Raw genomic sequence first — 16,227 nt, 5'->3', positions numbered from 1 at the left:
TCACACGTCAGAAATCTGGAACTAGGAAGTGCCCCTGGAACTAGGTAGCTTTCTTTTTTGGTTAATTCCTGTTTTCGTTCCCCATTTGTTTTTGATTGTAATTGTTACTCTTTGAGCTGAGTTTTCGGCACTCATTGTGCTGAAATCTTTACACTTTCAGTAATATATTTCATTTTACCTTCTTAAAAAAAAAAATTGTTTGTTATGTAATGATGTGTCTATTTTTAGTTTAACAGGTTATTTATATAGTCCTAGCGGTGCTTCTACTGCTTTGGTCTCAAAAAAGCAAAAAATCAAACAAGATTGATATATTCGATTAAAAAGTTGAATCGGATAAATGTACTTTGTTTGACTTTTTTGTTTATATTCGAAATTGGAGAAAATATGTATTAATGAATTTGTTTTTAAATATTTTTTTTTAAAAAATTTGCAGATTTTCTACTTAAATTTTACGAATATCCAAGTTTGATCTCTAATTTAAATAATATATGTGATTTATTTATCTATTATGCAATGATGTGTCTATTTTTTTTTTTGTGGTGGCTGGGATTTGAACTCCGGACCTTGCATATCTTATGCATTGTCCATATCAACTGAGCTAGTTTAACTGATCATTTACGTAGCCTTATCAATGCGGCTATATATTAATATATTTTTTTTGCGTGTTAACATTTACTCGGGGAAATAGCCACTAGTAATATGGAGTAAGGGCTGAAGTAATTTAAATCTGGTTAAAAATTGTTCATTTTGAATGGCACTCAGATTCTCTTAAATGATTGTTTATATTAAAGGATTTGACTTTTGATTATTTTTTTTATTTAAATTTTGTAAATTTGCTACTTAATTTTTTCTCTCTTTTTATCCTGGACGCTGTAAGGTTTTTGTTCAAGCTCCACTACATTAATTTTATTTTTTGAAGGAAGCTCCACTACATTAATTGGCACAAGACACCAACATTCCGATGACTTGTTTTTATTAAGTTACACTAATGTATCACACTATTTTATTGATTGATTAATGTTACAAAACTAGCAACCTAAGTTATATTAAACTTATAAACTTTGTTTGAAAATACTTATATTAAATTTCTAAATTTTATTTGAAATACTGTTGAAAATAAAAGATATTTAAAATTATTACCGTTTCACTTTCATGCACCTTTTGCCCTAAAAAATATATATGTATGTATATAAGTATAGAATTCAAAAAAAAAAAACAGAGTATTAATTCGAAAAAGTGGAGATGCGGGGTATCGATCCCCGTACCTCTCGCATGCTAAGCGAGCGCTCTACCATCTGAGCTACATCCCCATGTTGCATTTTCATTGCTAATATAAATATATAATAACGTAATGAAGTTAGATTGAAATATAAAAACGTCAACTTTTTTTGAGGGAAAGAAAACGTCAACTTACTACTCCATTGACTCACCTATGAGCTAGAAAATACAAAGTTTTGTTTGTTCTCATTAATTAATTAATTCAAAATATTTCAATAAATAATTAGTTAAATTGATAAAGAAATTGATTCAAATATAAAAAAGTTTATTCAACTGTGATAAAGAAATTGATTCAAATACAAATTTCTTTTTTTGGTACAGATTGTTGAGGAATTCTATTAGAGAATCTTAGATGTACGTTGTTCTTAAATTTTCATATCTTAAGATTTTTATCTATCTAAACTTTTTTTTGTCAAATAATATAGTGATTAACTCATCTTTTTTTGCTCTAAAAAAAACAACTCATCTTTTTTTTTGGTAGGACAATGCAGCAATCGGTCCTAATTTTTTAGTGAGAGAAACTATAACTTCTCTATAAATTTTCTTTCTCCTTCATTCGTCGAAGAGAGGTGGTTTTAAGTTATTATTTGACATCATCCCTTTACATCTTTTTCCCTTTTTTCTTTTAATCTAAATAAGTGATTTTCACGTATATTAAGTTTTTCTTTTTATGTTTTTTGTGATTTTGTTGTCTAAGTGTGGCGTTGTGTTGTTCGTCGTCTTGTGCGACATTTGATTTCACATCTTGTCGCGGTGTTCATTTACTTCTTATTGAAAGATTGACATCAATCAATTACAAATTCAATCAATGATTTGAGCGTCAATATTACAGATCTGAAAGCATGGATATTTCGGTGACTTAGATTTTATCATATTATTTGTAGCCATTTTGCTGTTGTATGCTATTAACTCGGATGTTGTGAGTATTTGCAGATTCATTTTTTACATTTTTAACGATCTTTATATCTGATGTACTCTATCAATTTGAATGAATAAATATCGTTTTATTTTTATAAAAAACAACTCATTTTTTTAAAAGGAAAATTGAATAATTCAGTGTATAATACTATATTCCTATACCTCATAAAAAAAAAAAATTGAAGGAAAAAAAATTAATTTAAAAGTTGAATTAATTAAATTATTATGAAGCATCATCGAATAATCAGTCCAACAAAACAAAGCAAACCATATTATTATTCTTAAAACACATCAACCTACGCCAACATCATCATCATCATCAATTCATCAAACCATGTTTGCTAAGAGATTGTTACACAAAGCTGTGCAACACCATTACAACGTAAGAAACAAATAAAAACCATGTCTTTCTTTCTGGGTTTCTTCCCCATCTTTGTTTTTCTCAATTTTAATTTTCAAATTCTGATTCTTTTTCATTTTCAGCACAAGTTTCAGCAGCAAGGTAGTTTACAATCAACTGAATTGGATCCAAGAATTGTGATTCACTATGGCATTCCATCTTCTTCTTCAGTTCTCGCTTTTGATCCCATTCAGCGACTTTTGGCTATTGGGACTTTGTCAGTACTTCATTCTCTCTCTCTCTATTGATTCTGTTATTATTGATTATTGATGATTTCAATGCATGTGATGTTAGCTACAATAGTTTTTTTTACTCATTTTTGTGTATTAAAGTTGTTATTTTTTAATTTTGTATACCATAGTTTTTTGGTAGTTGAAGTCTGAGCTGCTTCCATTGCATGAAACAATTGTTAGTTAGTTAAAATGGACTAAAAAATTTAGGGAACAAAAATGTTATCTTGGGTTATTCTAATTATCTATGATGGGTAATTTAGTTTCTTTTAATTTCTGAAAAAAAAGTTTTTTTTTTTGTTGGTGAGTAAAGTAGGTTTTTCTAGTTTTTGGGTGGTGTTTCTGATTTTTGTTTTTTAGTATTGAGATTTGTTCTGATTCTTTCGGTTATAAACATGTGTTTTAAAGTTATAAGGCGCGTGCGTTCTGTTAGGAGAATGCATAACGACATAATCATTGTCCGTTATTAGGCAGACGGTTTTTAATGACATAACCCTTTTATTACCATAATGTCTGATTGTTCTAATCTGGTGATGTTTGAAACGCGGCATATATCGTGAGATGTTTGTAGCTGCAAATGCATGTCGTAGGTTGACGGTGCCTTAGTCGCTCATATTGCTTAGTTTAATGGCAGGGATGGAAGACTTAAGGTGATTGGTGGTGATAACATCGAAGGACTTTTGATTTCTTCGAAACAACTTCCTTACAAATACTTGGAGGTACGTGGCATTTTTACTTCTCCGATTGATATAGAGTTAGATGTTCTTGGATTTCTATCATGCAAATTATCAAAAATACTAGCTAGCTAAGCTTGTGATAAATGTAACTACTTCTATATGAATGTGATATTGATGTTTTGGATTCTTTTGCCACTTACAGTTCCTACAAAACCAGGGATATTTAGTTGGAGTCTTAAATGATAATGATATCCAGGTAAATTTCCTTTTCGGTCTCTTTTCCCCTTCCATCATAAATTGTTGAAAGAATTGCTTCATATATAATTGGTTATGAACCGGATGAACAATTTAGCACATCAAGGTGTGTTGACATCGTTAAATTGATTGATTTTGATTTCTTAGCTCATTATAGGTTGTGATTTATATGACTAAATGCAAACCATTCAATTAGTCCTTTTTTCTTTGGCAGGTTTGGAATCTTGAAAGTCGTAGCCTTATTTGTTCTTTACAATGGGAATCCAATATTACCGCTTTCTCTGTCATCAGTGGCTCACATTTCATGTATGTTAGAGATATACTTTTAACTTAGTATATCTATATGTTTTACCTCTTATTGCTACTAGTTATTTGAAAACAGTTGTGATTACATGCTTATTAACATTATACACTATTATAACTATTGTAATATACAGTTATGTCGGAGATGAGCATAGCCTGTTTTCTGTGATAAAGTTTGATGCCGAGGAAAGACAACTTTTGAAGTCATCAAATCATTTGTCAGCTAAATTTCTAAGGGGTAATTTCTTATTTTATGTTTTGATGATGATTGATAATTAATACATATCTTGCTTTCTCTAATGTCATACATATGATCTCCTCAATCTTTTGCGTTGGTCATAAGTTTTCAAACATACATTCGATAGTACTGAAGTTCACCGAGTATTGTTTATACAACAAAACCAATATTTTCCGTGATCTGCAATTGACAACACTAATTTATGTAATGCCGAGACCCAATGCAATACACATGCTGTGTAATCGCAATGCCTAAATGTCATCTTCATATCATTCATTTATTGTTTTGTGTGTAAAATTGTTTTTCTTTGCTTTAAGAATTACTCATTGCCATTGTTTTGTTCCCTTTGATAGAAACCGCCGGGTTTCCGGAGTCTAGCGACCAACCGATTGTTGGAATTCTTTCACAACCTTATTCTTCTGGGAACAGGCAAGATATACGTTATTTACATAGCTTTTTAAGTCTACTTCTTTGCCCTTGAATTTTGAATCATGTTTTGATAGCTACGTATTGATATTTACCAAAGCAATGCCAATAGAAGAATCCAATTTCCTAAAATCAGATTTCCAGATATAACTTTCAGTTTAACATTCATATTTTTAATTTTCTTGCCATCTTTATTATTTCAAGTGATATCTTAGATTTGATTAAATGAAATTGCTGTGCTAACTTCGGAACTCAATGAGTGTGAGTAATTTGTCAGCATGGCTTGAATATTGTTCTAAGAAATACTGATATGTAGTACATTATTTGAAGGGGAACACATCACCTCCTGACTTTATTGCGGGAAAGTCATGGTGCGGTAACTTTCCTAGTTTTTTTTTGTTCCATTGGATGATTTAAACTGCGCCACGTGGTCTTATTGAAATTCAAAACAAAAAAATACAAATGAAGGAAAAGGCAACCGTCTATAATACTGTTTCGAGCCTTCTGATATTTGGAACGGGCAATTGAATTGCAGAATTAAAAACCCTAATTAGAGAAATCAAATTTCCCACCCAAAAGAGATAACGAAAATCTAAACTTTTCAAAGATTAGGTCGTGTAACCAAAGAACCCCCAAATTGAAAAGAAGGAACTTGGTCAGAACGGCGGTGATGTGACAATATGCCCAGAGAACGTCGGCAGTAAGGCACGGCTGCCCCAGCAAATAGACTATGCTAGGTCTGGTTTATTTTTATTTTTTTGTTGATGAAATCTGGTTTAAGCTTCTTTTTTTTTTTTTTTATGAAAAGAAGACATACAGTGAGTTGCATGTTGCATGCACTTGATTGTTTAATCGATCCGATGGTCCAAAAAGAGGGAAAGTTACCGTGACCTTCTCACGATAAAGTTAGGCAATTCGTTTCCATTTGACAAGAAGCATGTATATTCATACCAAAATCTTTGAAAGCTGACTGAATGATACATGGATATATTTCACGCCAGCGAATGTTTCTGTCAGTATTCGACACGATCATATCTCTATCTCTATGACTTGGTATTGTTTGCTTGAAGCTGTGTTACTGTAAAGAAATCTTGGGACTTATGATTTATATATGTCTACCATTTAGTACCATAATTCCGTTGATTGATATTAAAAATTTGAGGGAAAAATATAGAAAGTAGTGGAATAATACTTTCATATTTTACTACTATGTCTTGGATTGTTTATTTATATAAGAAAAGAAATTACACTATTAGTTGTCCCATTAATTGTGACCAATAATGACATATATTTTTTTAAAAATTAGAGAAAAAATCACAGAGACTCGATCGGATTTTTCCTGATTCTCCTACAAAAAAGTATACTCATCATTCTCAATTTGATGAAGAATGAATTTGATATTTTTGCAGATTGTTGATTGCATTTCAGGATGGACTGCTAATTCTTTGGGATGTTTCTGAAGCTAAAATTGTGTTCCTTGGTGGTGGAAAGGACCTCCAATTGAAAGATGATGATGGGAACTCTACTGAAACCGACACCAATCTTCCGGCTGATATTTTAGAACAAAACCTGGGAGATAAAGAAATAAGTGCTCTTTGTTGGGCATCTTCTGATGGCTCCATTCTCGCTGTTGGATACTTAGATGGAGATATCCTGTTTTGGAACTTGTCGTCTGCAGCACCTTCTAAAGGCCAACAAACCACTTCATCTAAAAATGTTGTTAGGCTACAACTGTCCAATGCAGAAAGAAGAATCCCGGTCATTGTCTTACAATGGTCCAGTAGTCACAGATCTCATAATGATTATATTGGTCAGTTGTTTGTGTATGGTGGCGACGAAATTGGATCGGATGAAGTTTTGACTGTGAGTTCTTTGTTCATTTCTATTTATCAATTCATTTTAAATTGATAAATTTTGGTTTATTCACTTAAATATTCATATTAAGTGAAGGCTTTAAATCGACGAATTGTTTCTACTGGTTGAAACTTTTCTTAGTTTGCGTGCATTGGTTCCCTAAACTTTAACTTGTCTCTCCTTTACAGGTTTTAACTCTTGAATGGTCATCTGGGATGGAATCATTAAAATGCATTGGTCGTGCAGACCTTACGCTTAATGGCACTTTTGCAGACTTGATTTTACTGCCAAGTATAGGAGCAAGGGGTTTAAATAGCAAAGATGATCTTTTTGTACTGACAAACCCTGGACAAATACACTATTATGATAATGATAGCTTGTCTGCATTAATGTCTGAGCAGAATAGGACATCCTCTGTATCTGCGCAGGAGTTTCCAGTGCTAATACCTATGAATAATCCATCTTTAACTGTAGCAAAACTTATCAAGTTGCCAAGTCAATTAAATTCATCAAAAACTCTAGCCGAGGTAATTTCTTTTGTTTTCAGTACTTTCTGCTAAATCTGGCTACTTATCATTGTTCATATTATGGTTTTTCAACTTCTTATTTCGTTTATCTTAGGTAGCCGCAGTTCTGAAAACTAGCTCAACACCTGGTTCAGCTTCTTGTTCAAATTGGCCCTTAACTGGGGGTGTTCCCAGCCACTTGTCCATGGTTAAAGGTGCTGGAATTGAAAGAGTTTATTTTGTGGGCTATTCTAATGGATCTGTCCTTTTGTGTGATGCCACACATCCAATCTTGTCTTATATTTGCTACATAGAAGGAGAGGTATAAATTCCACAATATTGTTGTCCGAAAATAGATAGAAATGAAAACAATACCCTGTCATATACACTGTCAGTGTAAAGTTTTTTTATATTGTCAATCGTCAGATCATTAAGTATATGTTTGACATCATTACTATTTCAAAAATCAAACATATGATTGAGTGATCTGTTGACAATATAAAACTTTTACACTGACAGTGTATCAAAGTTAAACTCTTATTTGATTTTTTCACAAAGTTCCTGTGCGTTTTGTAGGTTAACGGTGTAAAAGTGGCAGGTTTGAATGCTCCAGTGACAAAATTGGACTTTTTTTCTGCTTCCTTGCTTCTGGCTGTGGGCAATGAATGTGGTCTTGTCAGAAATCTTTCTTAATTGGTTACTTTATCTAAGGCAATGCATTATTATTCTATATTTAATCCTTGGCCATGATGACTTTTGTAGGTTCGCGTGTATGATCTTAAAGACTGCTCTGATAGGAAAAAGTTCCAGTTTGTCACAGAAACAAAAAATGAAGGTGATCTCTTCTGTCACCATTGTTGAATTTTTCGTTCGAATTCGAGTTCTATTTTCTTCTTTTGTTCTTTTTTTGTAGCTTGTGTTCCAAACTATCTATTCTGTCATCATCGTAGAATGTCTACCTTCTTCGTTCTTGTTCCTTTTTTCCCCCATATGTGAAGCATGCGTTGCAAACTATGATATTTGTGCATAAAAAAAGAAGTTTTACCCTTGACTTATGTTGTCAAACTTGTATGCAGTCCATGACGCTCCACAAGGAAAAGGACCTCATTTTAGTGCTGTTTTTTCTCTTCTCGATTCTCCAGTACAAGCATTGTCTTTTGCAAACTCTGGAACCAAACTTGCCATTGGATTTTTAAGTGGCCGTGTGGGTATCATCTGACTAGTTAATTCACATTTCCTTTCTTGTTAGCAAATTTGATCATAATTAGAATTTCAAATTTCTCAATTGATTAATGTGGATCAATTGCTTCTTTCCAGGTTGGAGTCTGCGATATGAAATCGTTGTCGGTTTTGTTCTTGATTGATGGTGTACCTAGCTCAAGCTCACCAATTACTTCATTGGTTTGGAAACAACAAGCATGTTTTCAAAGTGCTGTAAATAGTCCAAGGAAACCAGAAACACCTTCAGGAAACTCTCACGAAGAGATACTATTTATCTTATCGAGCGATGGAAAAATTAGTGTAGTTGAGGGTGATACTGGTAAAACGGTCTCCAATCGGCCATTACATTTAAAGGAATCAACTGCAATTTCAATGTATATTATAGGCAAGTACAAATTTCATCAAGAACATAATATGGATTCAGTTTTATTGCACGTGGCATATCATTGGAAATTTTAAGCTATGTAGCACTGACACTAGGGATTAAAGGTGTTAGGTGTCAGACACTGACACGACACAAACACATGTGATTATATTCAATTACTTCCATTTTCTCAAATGAATTCCGGTGTCGATGTGTCAATGTCAGGGTCGTGTCCAATGTTTGTGTCAGTGCTTCATAGATTCTAAGAGATTTTTGTACTCCAGATGATAGCATCACAACCTCAGAAGTATCAAATGACAAGCAGCACGAGGAACCCTTGAAGACTACCGCTGAAGTTCGCCCTGAAGAGCCTGTGCAAGAAAGTAGCTCGACTGCGGTAAATTCATCAGAGGCTGAACATTTCTCTTCAGAAACCGCACACTCTGGGGATATCCATTTGGATCCACTTGTCCTGCTTTGCTGTGAAAATTCATTGCACTTGTTGTCCGCAAAAGCATTGATACAGGTCTTCTACTCCATTACCAGTTTATCGCCTTAAATTTGTATTCGCTTTGTAAATGAATTTGATATATATGATATATTCTTACAGGGAAATAAGAAACCGATACGAAAAGTGGAACATTCAAAATCTTGCTATTGGACTACAATTTTGAAGAAAGATGAGAAATTTTGTGGGATTCTATCATTGCTTCAGACTGGAACATTTGAAATAAGGTGAAAGCACTGGTTTTGTTCTTTTCTTGTTAGAAAGGTTGAAGTGTATTTTGATAAGAAAATACGGATTCTAGCAAATTAAATTCACTTTGCATTACTGTAGAAAATCAAAGGGCATTAAAAAGAGTACATACACTAATTTGTTTAAATAAGTTATTTTAAATCTAATGGGCTTGATTAATGAGTTGGATACAATTATCACAGATATACATTATTTACAACAATTACTATATTTATTGGTTTTGTCCATTATGTATTATTGATAAATTGGCAAATGGCTGTGTACAGATCTTTACCAGATTTGGAACTGGTGGCGGAAAGCTCTTTATTGTCGATTTTACGGTGGAATTATAAAGTGAACATGGATAAAACCATGTGTTCCGATGATTATGGACAGATTGTGCTGGTAAAATACTCTCCAATACTTTAAAATTTGTGAGGAATTCCATTTCTTTGCGTGCCTATCTTATGTTGATAACTTCCAGGCTAATGGTTCTGAATTGGCATTCATTTCATTATTAGCTGGAGAAAATGAATTCAGGTATCTTTGTTATTCTTTAATAAGTTATAACAGTGTAAACTGGTTAGGATGTGGATACAAGAAAAGGCTGAACGAACATTTCTATTTTATTTTAGGAGTCTCGAACGTTTGCCTTGTCTTCACGATAACGTTCTTGCAGCCGCTGCTGATGCTGCATTTTCATTCTCTTCAAATCAGAAGAAAAAGCAGGTTTTAATTTTTCTAATTTGTTCTATTTTTTATCCTAAAGTTCCCGCCATTAGAAAACAGTTTAATAAGCTAAACTATTTTGCTACAGACAACTGTGCCAGCGATTCTAGGCGGTATTGTCAAAGGGTTGACAGGGGGAAAAACCTCTCATGCAGAACTGACAAAAATTCAAACCTCCAATTTCAGTCATTTGGAACATATTTTTTTCAAGCCCTCTTTGTCAGATTCGCTTCCAACAGTGGTAGTAGTGTCCAATGAAAAGGAAGTGGAGCTTGATATAGGTTTTATGCTGAAATGCCTCTTTTTTTTTGTTGCTATCTTTATATTTTTCTTAGAATTTGAATAATTCTTCACTTTGTAATGGAAACCTAAAAGCGTGCTCTATTTTGGTTCAGATGACATTCAAATAGATGAGCCTCAAACTACAGCTTCTACTTCATCTCCTGATGTTAAAAATAAACAGAAAGGTAAATAAATTCAAAACTTGTATCATATTTTAATTACAAAGATTAGTAATAGTTTCTTCCTTTTGCTTGCAGATAAGTTACAAAGTGATAAGGAGAAATTATTTCAAGGCGGAACTAATGATGATGTAAAGCCAAGGGTCAGAACACCTGAAGAAATTATGGCTGCTTACAGAAAAACCGGGGTAATGCTAAATAGTCCATTCTTTCTGTTTTCACTTTTCATACTCTATTGATTTGAATGAGCTAAATATATAAACTATTGTCTGATTTCAGGATGCTGCTTCCGTTGCCTCTCAAACAAGAAACAAGCTTATGGAGAGGCAGGAAAAATTGGAGGTAGATATTTTTCTGATATAGATATCTCTTGAAACATGCCAATTTTCTTAGCTTTTATGAAAAAATTGTCGCACCTAATTCTTCAAGACAATCATGAAAAACACAAATAGAAAGTATATGATGCACAATATCTACAACTTAAGAGCTTATGTGTAAACTATTTCTACAATCAAAGAGGGAATAAGGGTAAACATTGCATTTGCTGAAAATAGATTATGACATAAGCGCTATCTAGAGCAGCTTATAGAAATAAGGTGAAAACAAACTTAAAGATATGCAATAACCTATTTTTATAAGCTCTTTCAAACACTTGCATAATTGTTTATGCCATAAGATAAGTTCCAATAAGTTCTTCCAACAGTCTTGGCTACTGTTTGTTTCTTCAGCTAAGTTACTGAATTATTGTCATGCATAGTACATAAGGTCATCAAATTCCTGCGTTTGAAATTGTCGCTACCAGTCAATGAGTCTAAATGGTTCTAAACTATATATTTTATGCTCATTGTGATTCAGAGAATAAGCCAACGCACGGCAGACCTACAAAATGGAGCTGAAAATTTTGCATCATTAGCAAATGAGCTTGTCAAGACCATGGAAAGGAGGAAATGGTGGCAAATATAGACATACAAAATAGTGAAAAAAAATATACTTATAAATTGTGTGTATTTATTGTCTTGTATATTATGTTATATATTTGTGACCTGTTGCTGTTATCTATGTTTCCCCGAATTATCAAGATTTCCTCCCTTTTTGTAGCATTATCTTTTCTTTTTGGCATATAAATTATGAAGAAGTTCTTAAACCAATGACAAAAATTAATTATATTTCTCCAATTTTTTCCACAATATAAATGCAGGAGGTGCAATAATTTAAGATAGTTGGATGTCCTATATTATAGACATACTTTTGCATGCTATTTTTGTAAAATAAATAAATAAACTTTAAACAGCAAAATTACATTTCATCTTCTTTTTACTTTATACTCAAATGAACGTAAATTGTTCATTTTTTGGTTGGCCTTGCATCTAAAGAGTATATTATATTATTTACATAATAAAATACCATGTAATGACTAATGTGATATCATCTCCTGTATATGCTTGATAAGCATATCTAGAATCAAGATAAGAAAAAATGTAGTAGAGAGTATTATATTTTGATTTCATGCCATATATATTGTGTTAAAATTGTGTCTTTCTCTTCCACCAGAGCTATCACTTGAGTGTTACAGTAGATTCCTCGTACACTTTATTTGAAACTACATTGCCACTACATTTTATTTAGATCTAGGTTTGGTTTTTACATCACAAAACTACTAGACTCGCACATAATTTGAATGAATTTGTTTGGAGGGTTATCAACATTGACACCTCTTGTGAGTAGGAAGTTGCAATATGTATCGAGATTATTTTTCCTCATTCGTGGCAAAATCCGCTAGGCATCTCCTACCACTCTTCAAATTACTAAGAGAGAGGATGCCACATTCGAGTGGGCGGGAGAATGCGAGAAACATTAACCCAACTTAAACAGGCGTTATTACAATCGACTGACTTATCTCGACCAAAAGAAGGTAAAGTCTTATTCCTAAATCTGTCTGTAGCAGTGGAAGCGCTAAATGCAAATCCTCTTCGAGGAAACATAGATGAAAAGTCTAATTGAGAAGTAATCTATATTGGACTATAAAGGTCTACTTAGATGATTTCTAAGTGAGAAAAATAAATCATTGTAGATTTATTCCCATTAGAATCACATTCAATTAACTTTCTGTTGTGAATTCGCTAAAAAATCACACCAATAACAACTTGATGTGTGGATCAAGTTAATCAAGCAACCAATATCAAAGTGGATAACAATTAAACACAAGTAAAAAGTAGAAAACAACGAGAGAAAAAAAGAGAGAACACAAAAGAATTTGTTTAACCAGTTCGGTCCATATTGACTTAGTCTGGGGAGCCGTTCCACTATAATGATGAGTAACTTTACAAAAGAGATATCAATGGTTTACAAGAATAAGTCTCCCGCCTAATTCTACCCAAAGTCCCAATCTCTTCCCGTAACCAAGAGACTCAATCCTAATAGTGTTTCCCAAGATGAATCAACCCTCAAACCCTAGTGTTTGTTGCCAAGAGACAAACTCTATACAAACCCTAGTTTTGTTGTTGCCTTTCTAAATTATTGTTTTAGCCCCCTCTATCTCAAAGTTTGCTCTGATACAAAGCATATATTTATAGTAAAAGAATCCTCAATAAAACTGGAACAAATCTAGGCCCGAAAATACGTTTATGTTTATGCTGTCACGAGGATTCGGCCACCGATAATTTACGCGTGCAAGGCCAAAAAACAGAGTTGAAAATCGGCCACCGAACTGCCACATTCGGCCACCAAATTTGCACTTCCAGAAATCCAATTTTGAGTCACTTTCACAACACTTTCATTAGAGCGTCACTAAATCAATCTTATATAAGTATGCTTCTAGTTTACCTATTTCATTAGACCTGCAATACATAACTCTTGGCATGGTGGAAGAACATGCTTCTCCAGCATTGACCTCTCATAATCAAAACAAACTTTAAAGATTGAAAATCACATTCTTTAGGCTTGGTCCATATAAGACAAAGATCATAAGCCTCGTCATAAGACAAAAATCTTTAAGCTTTAATCAATGGTTCATATTTGTTTGAAATAAAAATGAGAACATCTAGCTACTTCCACACACAATTTCGTCCCACCTCTCACACATCTTACATACAATTTTATTTATTTTAGGGTTAATAGTGTTTTTGGCCCCTGTAATATAGTGCACTTTTGGTTTTAGCCCCTATAATTTTTTTTTAGATTCCACCCTTGAAAAATGAAGATTCTTCAGGATTGGCCCCTCACCCCAATGTGTCAGCAGAATCTCCTACGTGGCAATGACGTGTAAATTTCTTTTTTTTTTTTGTTTAATTTTTTTCATGCCACGTGTGTAAATGAACGCCACGTGGCATTTGTGATTTTTTTTAAATAAAAATAAAAAAATTAATAAAAATATTGAAAAATTTTTAAAAAAATGAAAAAAATTAATAATGGTTAAAAAAATCAGGTAAAATAAAAAATAATGAAAAAAATCTGGAAAAATTATAAAAAAAAATCTGGAAATATTTAAAAAAATTGTGGAAAAGATTAATATATATTGAAATTTTTGAATTTTTTTTTCCTCCAGAATATCATATTTAAAAAAACAAAATTTTCAAAAAAAGATTAATTTTTTTATTAATTTTTCCAGAGTTTTTAAATTTTTTCATAAAATTTCCAGGTTTTGTTTTAATTTTTTAAGATTTTTTTTTTCGTTTTTAAATTTCACGTTTTTTAAAATTATATTTATAACTTTTCCAGATTTTTTTCATTATTTTTTATTTTACCATATTTTTTTAATCATTATTAATTTTTCAGTATTTTTATTAATTTTTTAAGTTTTTTTTTTATCATTATTAAAAAAATCACAAATGCCACGTGGCATGATTTTTTTTTTGACACGTCACTGCCACGTAGGAGATTCTGCTGACACATTTGGGTGAGGGGTCAATCCTGAAGAATCTTTATTTTTCAAGGGTGGAATCTAAAAAAAAAAAATTTACAGGGGTTAAAACTAAAAGTGCACTATATTACAGGGGCCAAAAACACTATTAACCCTTTATTTTATTGACAAATTTTTCTCTCTCACCTCCATCTATTCCATTAAGTCCTACTAGATCTCATACATGGCGTTATGTATAGATTACTCATAAAAATTGTTCTGAACTGGTCAGAAGACCAATTCCACGCTGACATGTGATATGAACTTACATCTTCGTAAGGCCTCGTACCTGAAGGAACACACCAACTTTAGTGCATCGCATGCAAGCATTTTTAAGGTTCATAATTTGTTTTGGCCATTTTTAACCAAATGGAAAAAAAATGAAAGAAAAATAAAATAAAAAATACAATGAACGTGAAATTAAGAGTTAGAAAAAAGATGGCATGTGATTGCAATGAGTTGGCTATTTCCATTTCAATCAAGGTTAGTTGCACTTTATACATCATCTTGCAAAAAGAAGAAGCAATGCTTTTGATGAAATATATGCAATCTTTTGAATTTATTTTCATCTTACACTTGATGAAAAATGTTTTGCCAATTACTCATAAGTTATCTTAACCATTACAAAGAAGTGATCAAGATATTGTTAATGTCATGAAAATAGTCAAAATGTCAAAACAAAAGGAACAAACTACTCCATCCGTCCTGCAATAAATGATCTGTTTGAAAATGTGCAATTTTGACCTAACTTACTTTGACCATAATTTTCTACTAATATACAAAGATAAATAATATTATATAAGATGTCGTTAGATTCGTCTCGATGAGTATTTTTAAAATATCAAATTTTCATAATTTTTTCCAATATATTATTCAAGATATTTAAACTCAAAATTACGCATTGATATGCGTAATTGGATCAATTGTGTCACTTATTAAGGGATGGAGAGAGTATAAGGTATAGTGGTTGAGATTCTTTGCTCCATGAAGTTTCATTATTTTGCGAACAACATGAAGTTGTCGTTTCAAATATGGATGATACCTTTCAAGTTCAATTGTTCTATCAAGTGATTGATCGACAACTTTAAGAGAAAAGCATGAGTGATCAATGACGAAATGATTGTTTAGTCACTTATATACAGAAATATGTTTTTATTGTGATTGAAAATAAGAAATATAATATATATTTAATGTTACAAATTATATATATGGTGCCTCCACTAGTTAAAATTCTTGGCTCCGCTACTACCGCTGTACGATGACGGAGGTGCTTGTGGTGGCTGGCGTATCAAAGGTGATGGGATGGTGGAAGTGTTTGTCAGCGGTAAGTTTAAAGTTAAAACGACGATGGCGTGGAGAGCGAGGTCGCCAGAGTGGATAGCAAGAGAGAATGATTTGCTAATGGTGGAAGTTGCGATGTTGGATCAGTGTGTGGTTGCAGTGATGCTGTAGCTAGCTCCTACTTCTTCTCCTATCTTATTTTTTTATGATTTCCTTTCTCTCTCAAACAAATATTTCATATGGCATTTGTTTTTGTTTTGATGATGATGATGGATTGAATGCTGAGTGTGGTGGTTGGAGAGGGTGGCGAGAGAGATTAAGAGAAACTTGTTCTTTTCTATTATTTTGGCTCCTTTCTTTGTTTTTTCCTTCTCTATTTCCTCTCTCAATCGGTTCCCCCTTTTTTCACCTCATGGTCTTCAATTTAAAGACCCTCTTGATCAATCCTTATG

General features: G+C 32.5%; 1 protein-coding gene and 1 non-coding gene across 2 annotated transcripts; one reads left to right on the top strand and one right to left on the bottom strand.

The window, feature by feature from the left end:
- Window positions 1–1,237: 1,237 nt before the first annotated feature.
- TRNAA-AGC (transfer RNA alanine (anticodon AGC)) lies at window positions 1,238–1,310 on the bottom strand. The gene has a single exon. It is a non-coding gene; the product is annotated as a tRNA-Ala (tRNA).
- Window positions 1,311–2,419: 1,109 nt separating this feature from the next.
- On the top strand, window positions 2,420–11,697 carry LOC25498768 (uncharacterized). Its single transcript, XM_013593706.3, has 24 exons — window positions 2,420–2,578; window positions 2,680–2,813; window positions 3,461–3,545; window positions 3,706–3,759; window positions 3,973–4,064; window positions 4,196–4,299; window positions 4,653–4,728; window positions 6,135–6,588; window positions 6,768–7,106; window positions 7,201–7,407; window positions 7,662–7,760; window positions 7,848–7,920; window positions 8,162–8,289; window positions 8,403–8,691; window positions 8,955–9,196; window positions 9,281–9,405; window positions 9,694–9,811; window positions 9,891–9,946; window positions 10,042–10,135; window positions 10,224–10,416; window positions 10,531–10,602; window positions 10,675–10,784; window positions 10,876–10,938; window positions 11,452–11,697. The coding sequence occupies exons 1-24, from the start codon at window positions 2,531–2,533 to the stop codon at window positions 11,557–11,559; spliced, it is 3,363 nt and encodes a 1,120-aa protein (XP_013449160.1). The 5' UTR covers window positions 2,420–2,530; the 3' UTR covers window positions 11,560–11,697.
- Window positions 11,698–16,227: the final 4,530 nt, after the last annotated feature.

This window comes from Medicago truncatula, chromosome 7, assembly GCF_003473485.1.
Source record: "Medicago truncatula cultivar Jemalong A17 chromosome 7, MtrunA17r5.0-ANR, whole genome shotgun sequence".
Classification (NCBI taxonomy): Eukaryota; Viridiplantae; Streptophyta; class Magnoliopsida; order Fabales; family Fabaceae; genus Medicago; species Medicago truncatula.
This window is presented reverse-complemented; position numbering and strand designations above follow the sequence as displayed.

What these genes read in the sequence shown, in the direction of transcription:
- LOC25498768 (XM_013593706.3), top strand. Translation starts at nt 2,531, where the DNA reads ATGTTTGCTAAGAGATTGTTACACAAAGCTGTGCAACACCATTACAAC. An exon ending in CCGCAAAAGCATTGATACAG is followed by an intron (nt 9,197 to 9,280) that starts GTCTTCTACTCC and finishes ATATTCTTACAG; the next exon opens with GGAAATAAGAAACCGATACG. An exon ending in CAAATCAGAAGAAAAAGCAG is followed by an intron (nt 10,136 to 10,223) that starts GTTTTAATTTTT and finishes ATTTTGCTACAG; the next exon opens with ACAACTGTGCCAGCGATTCT.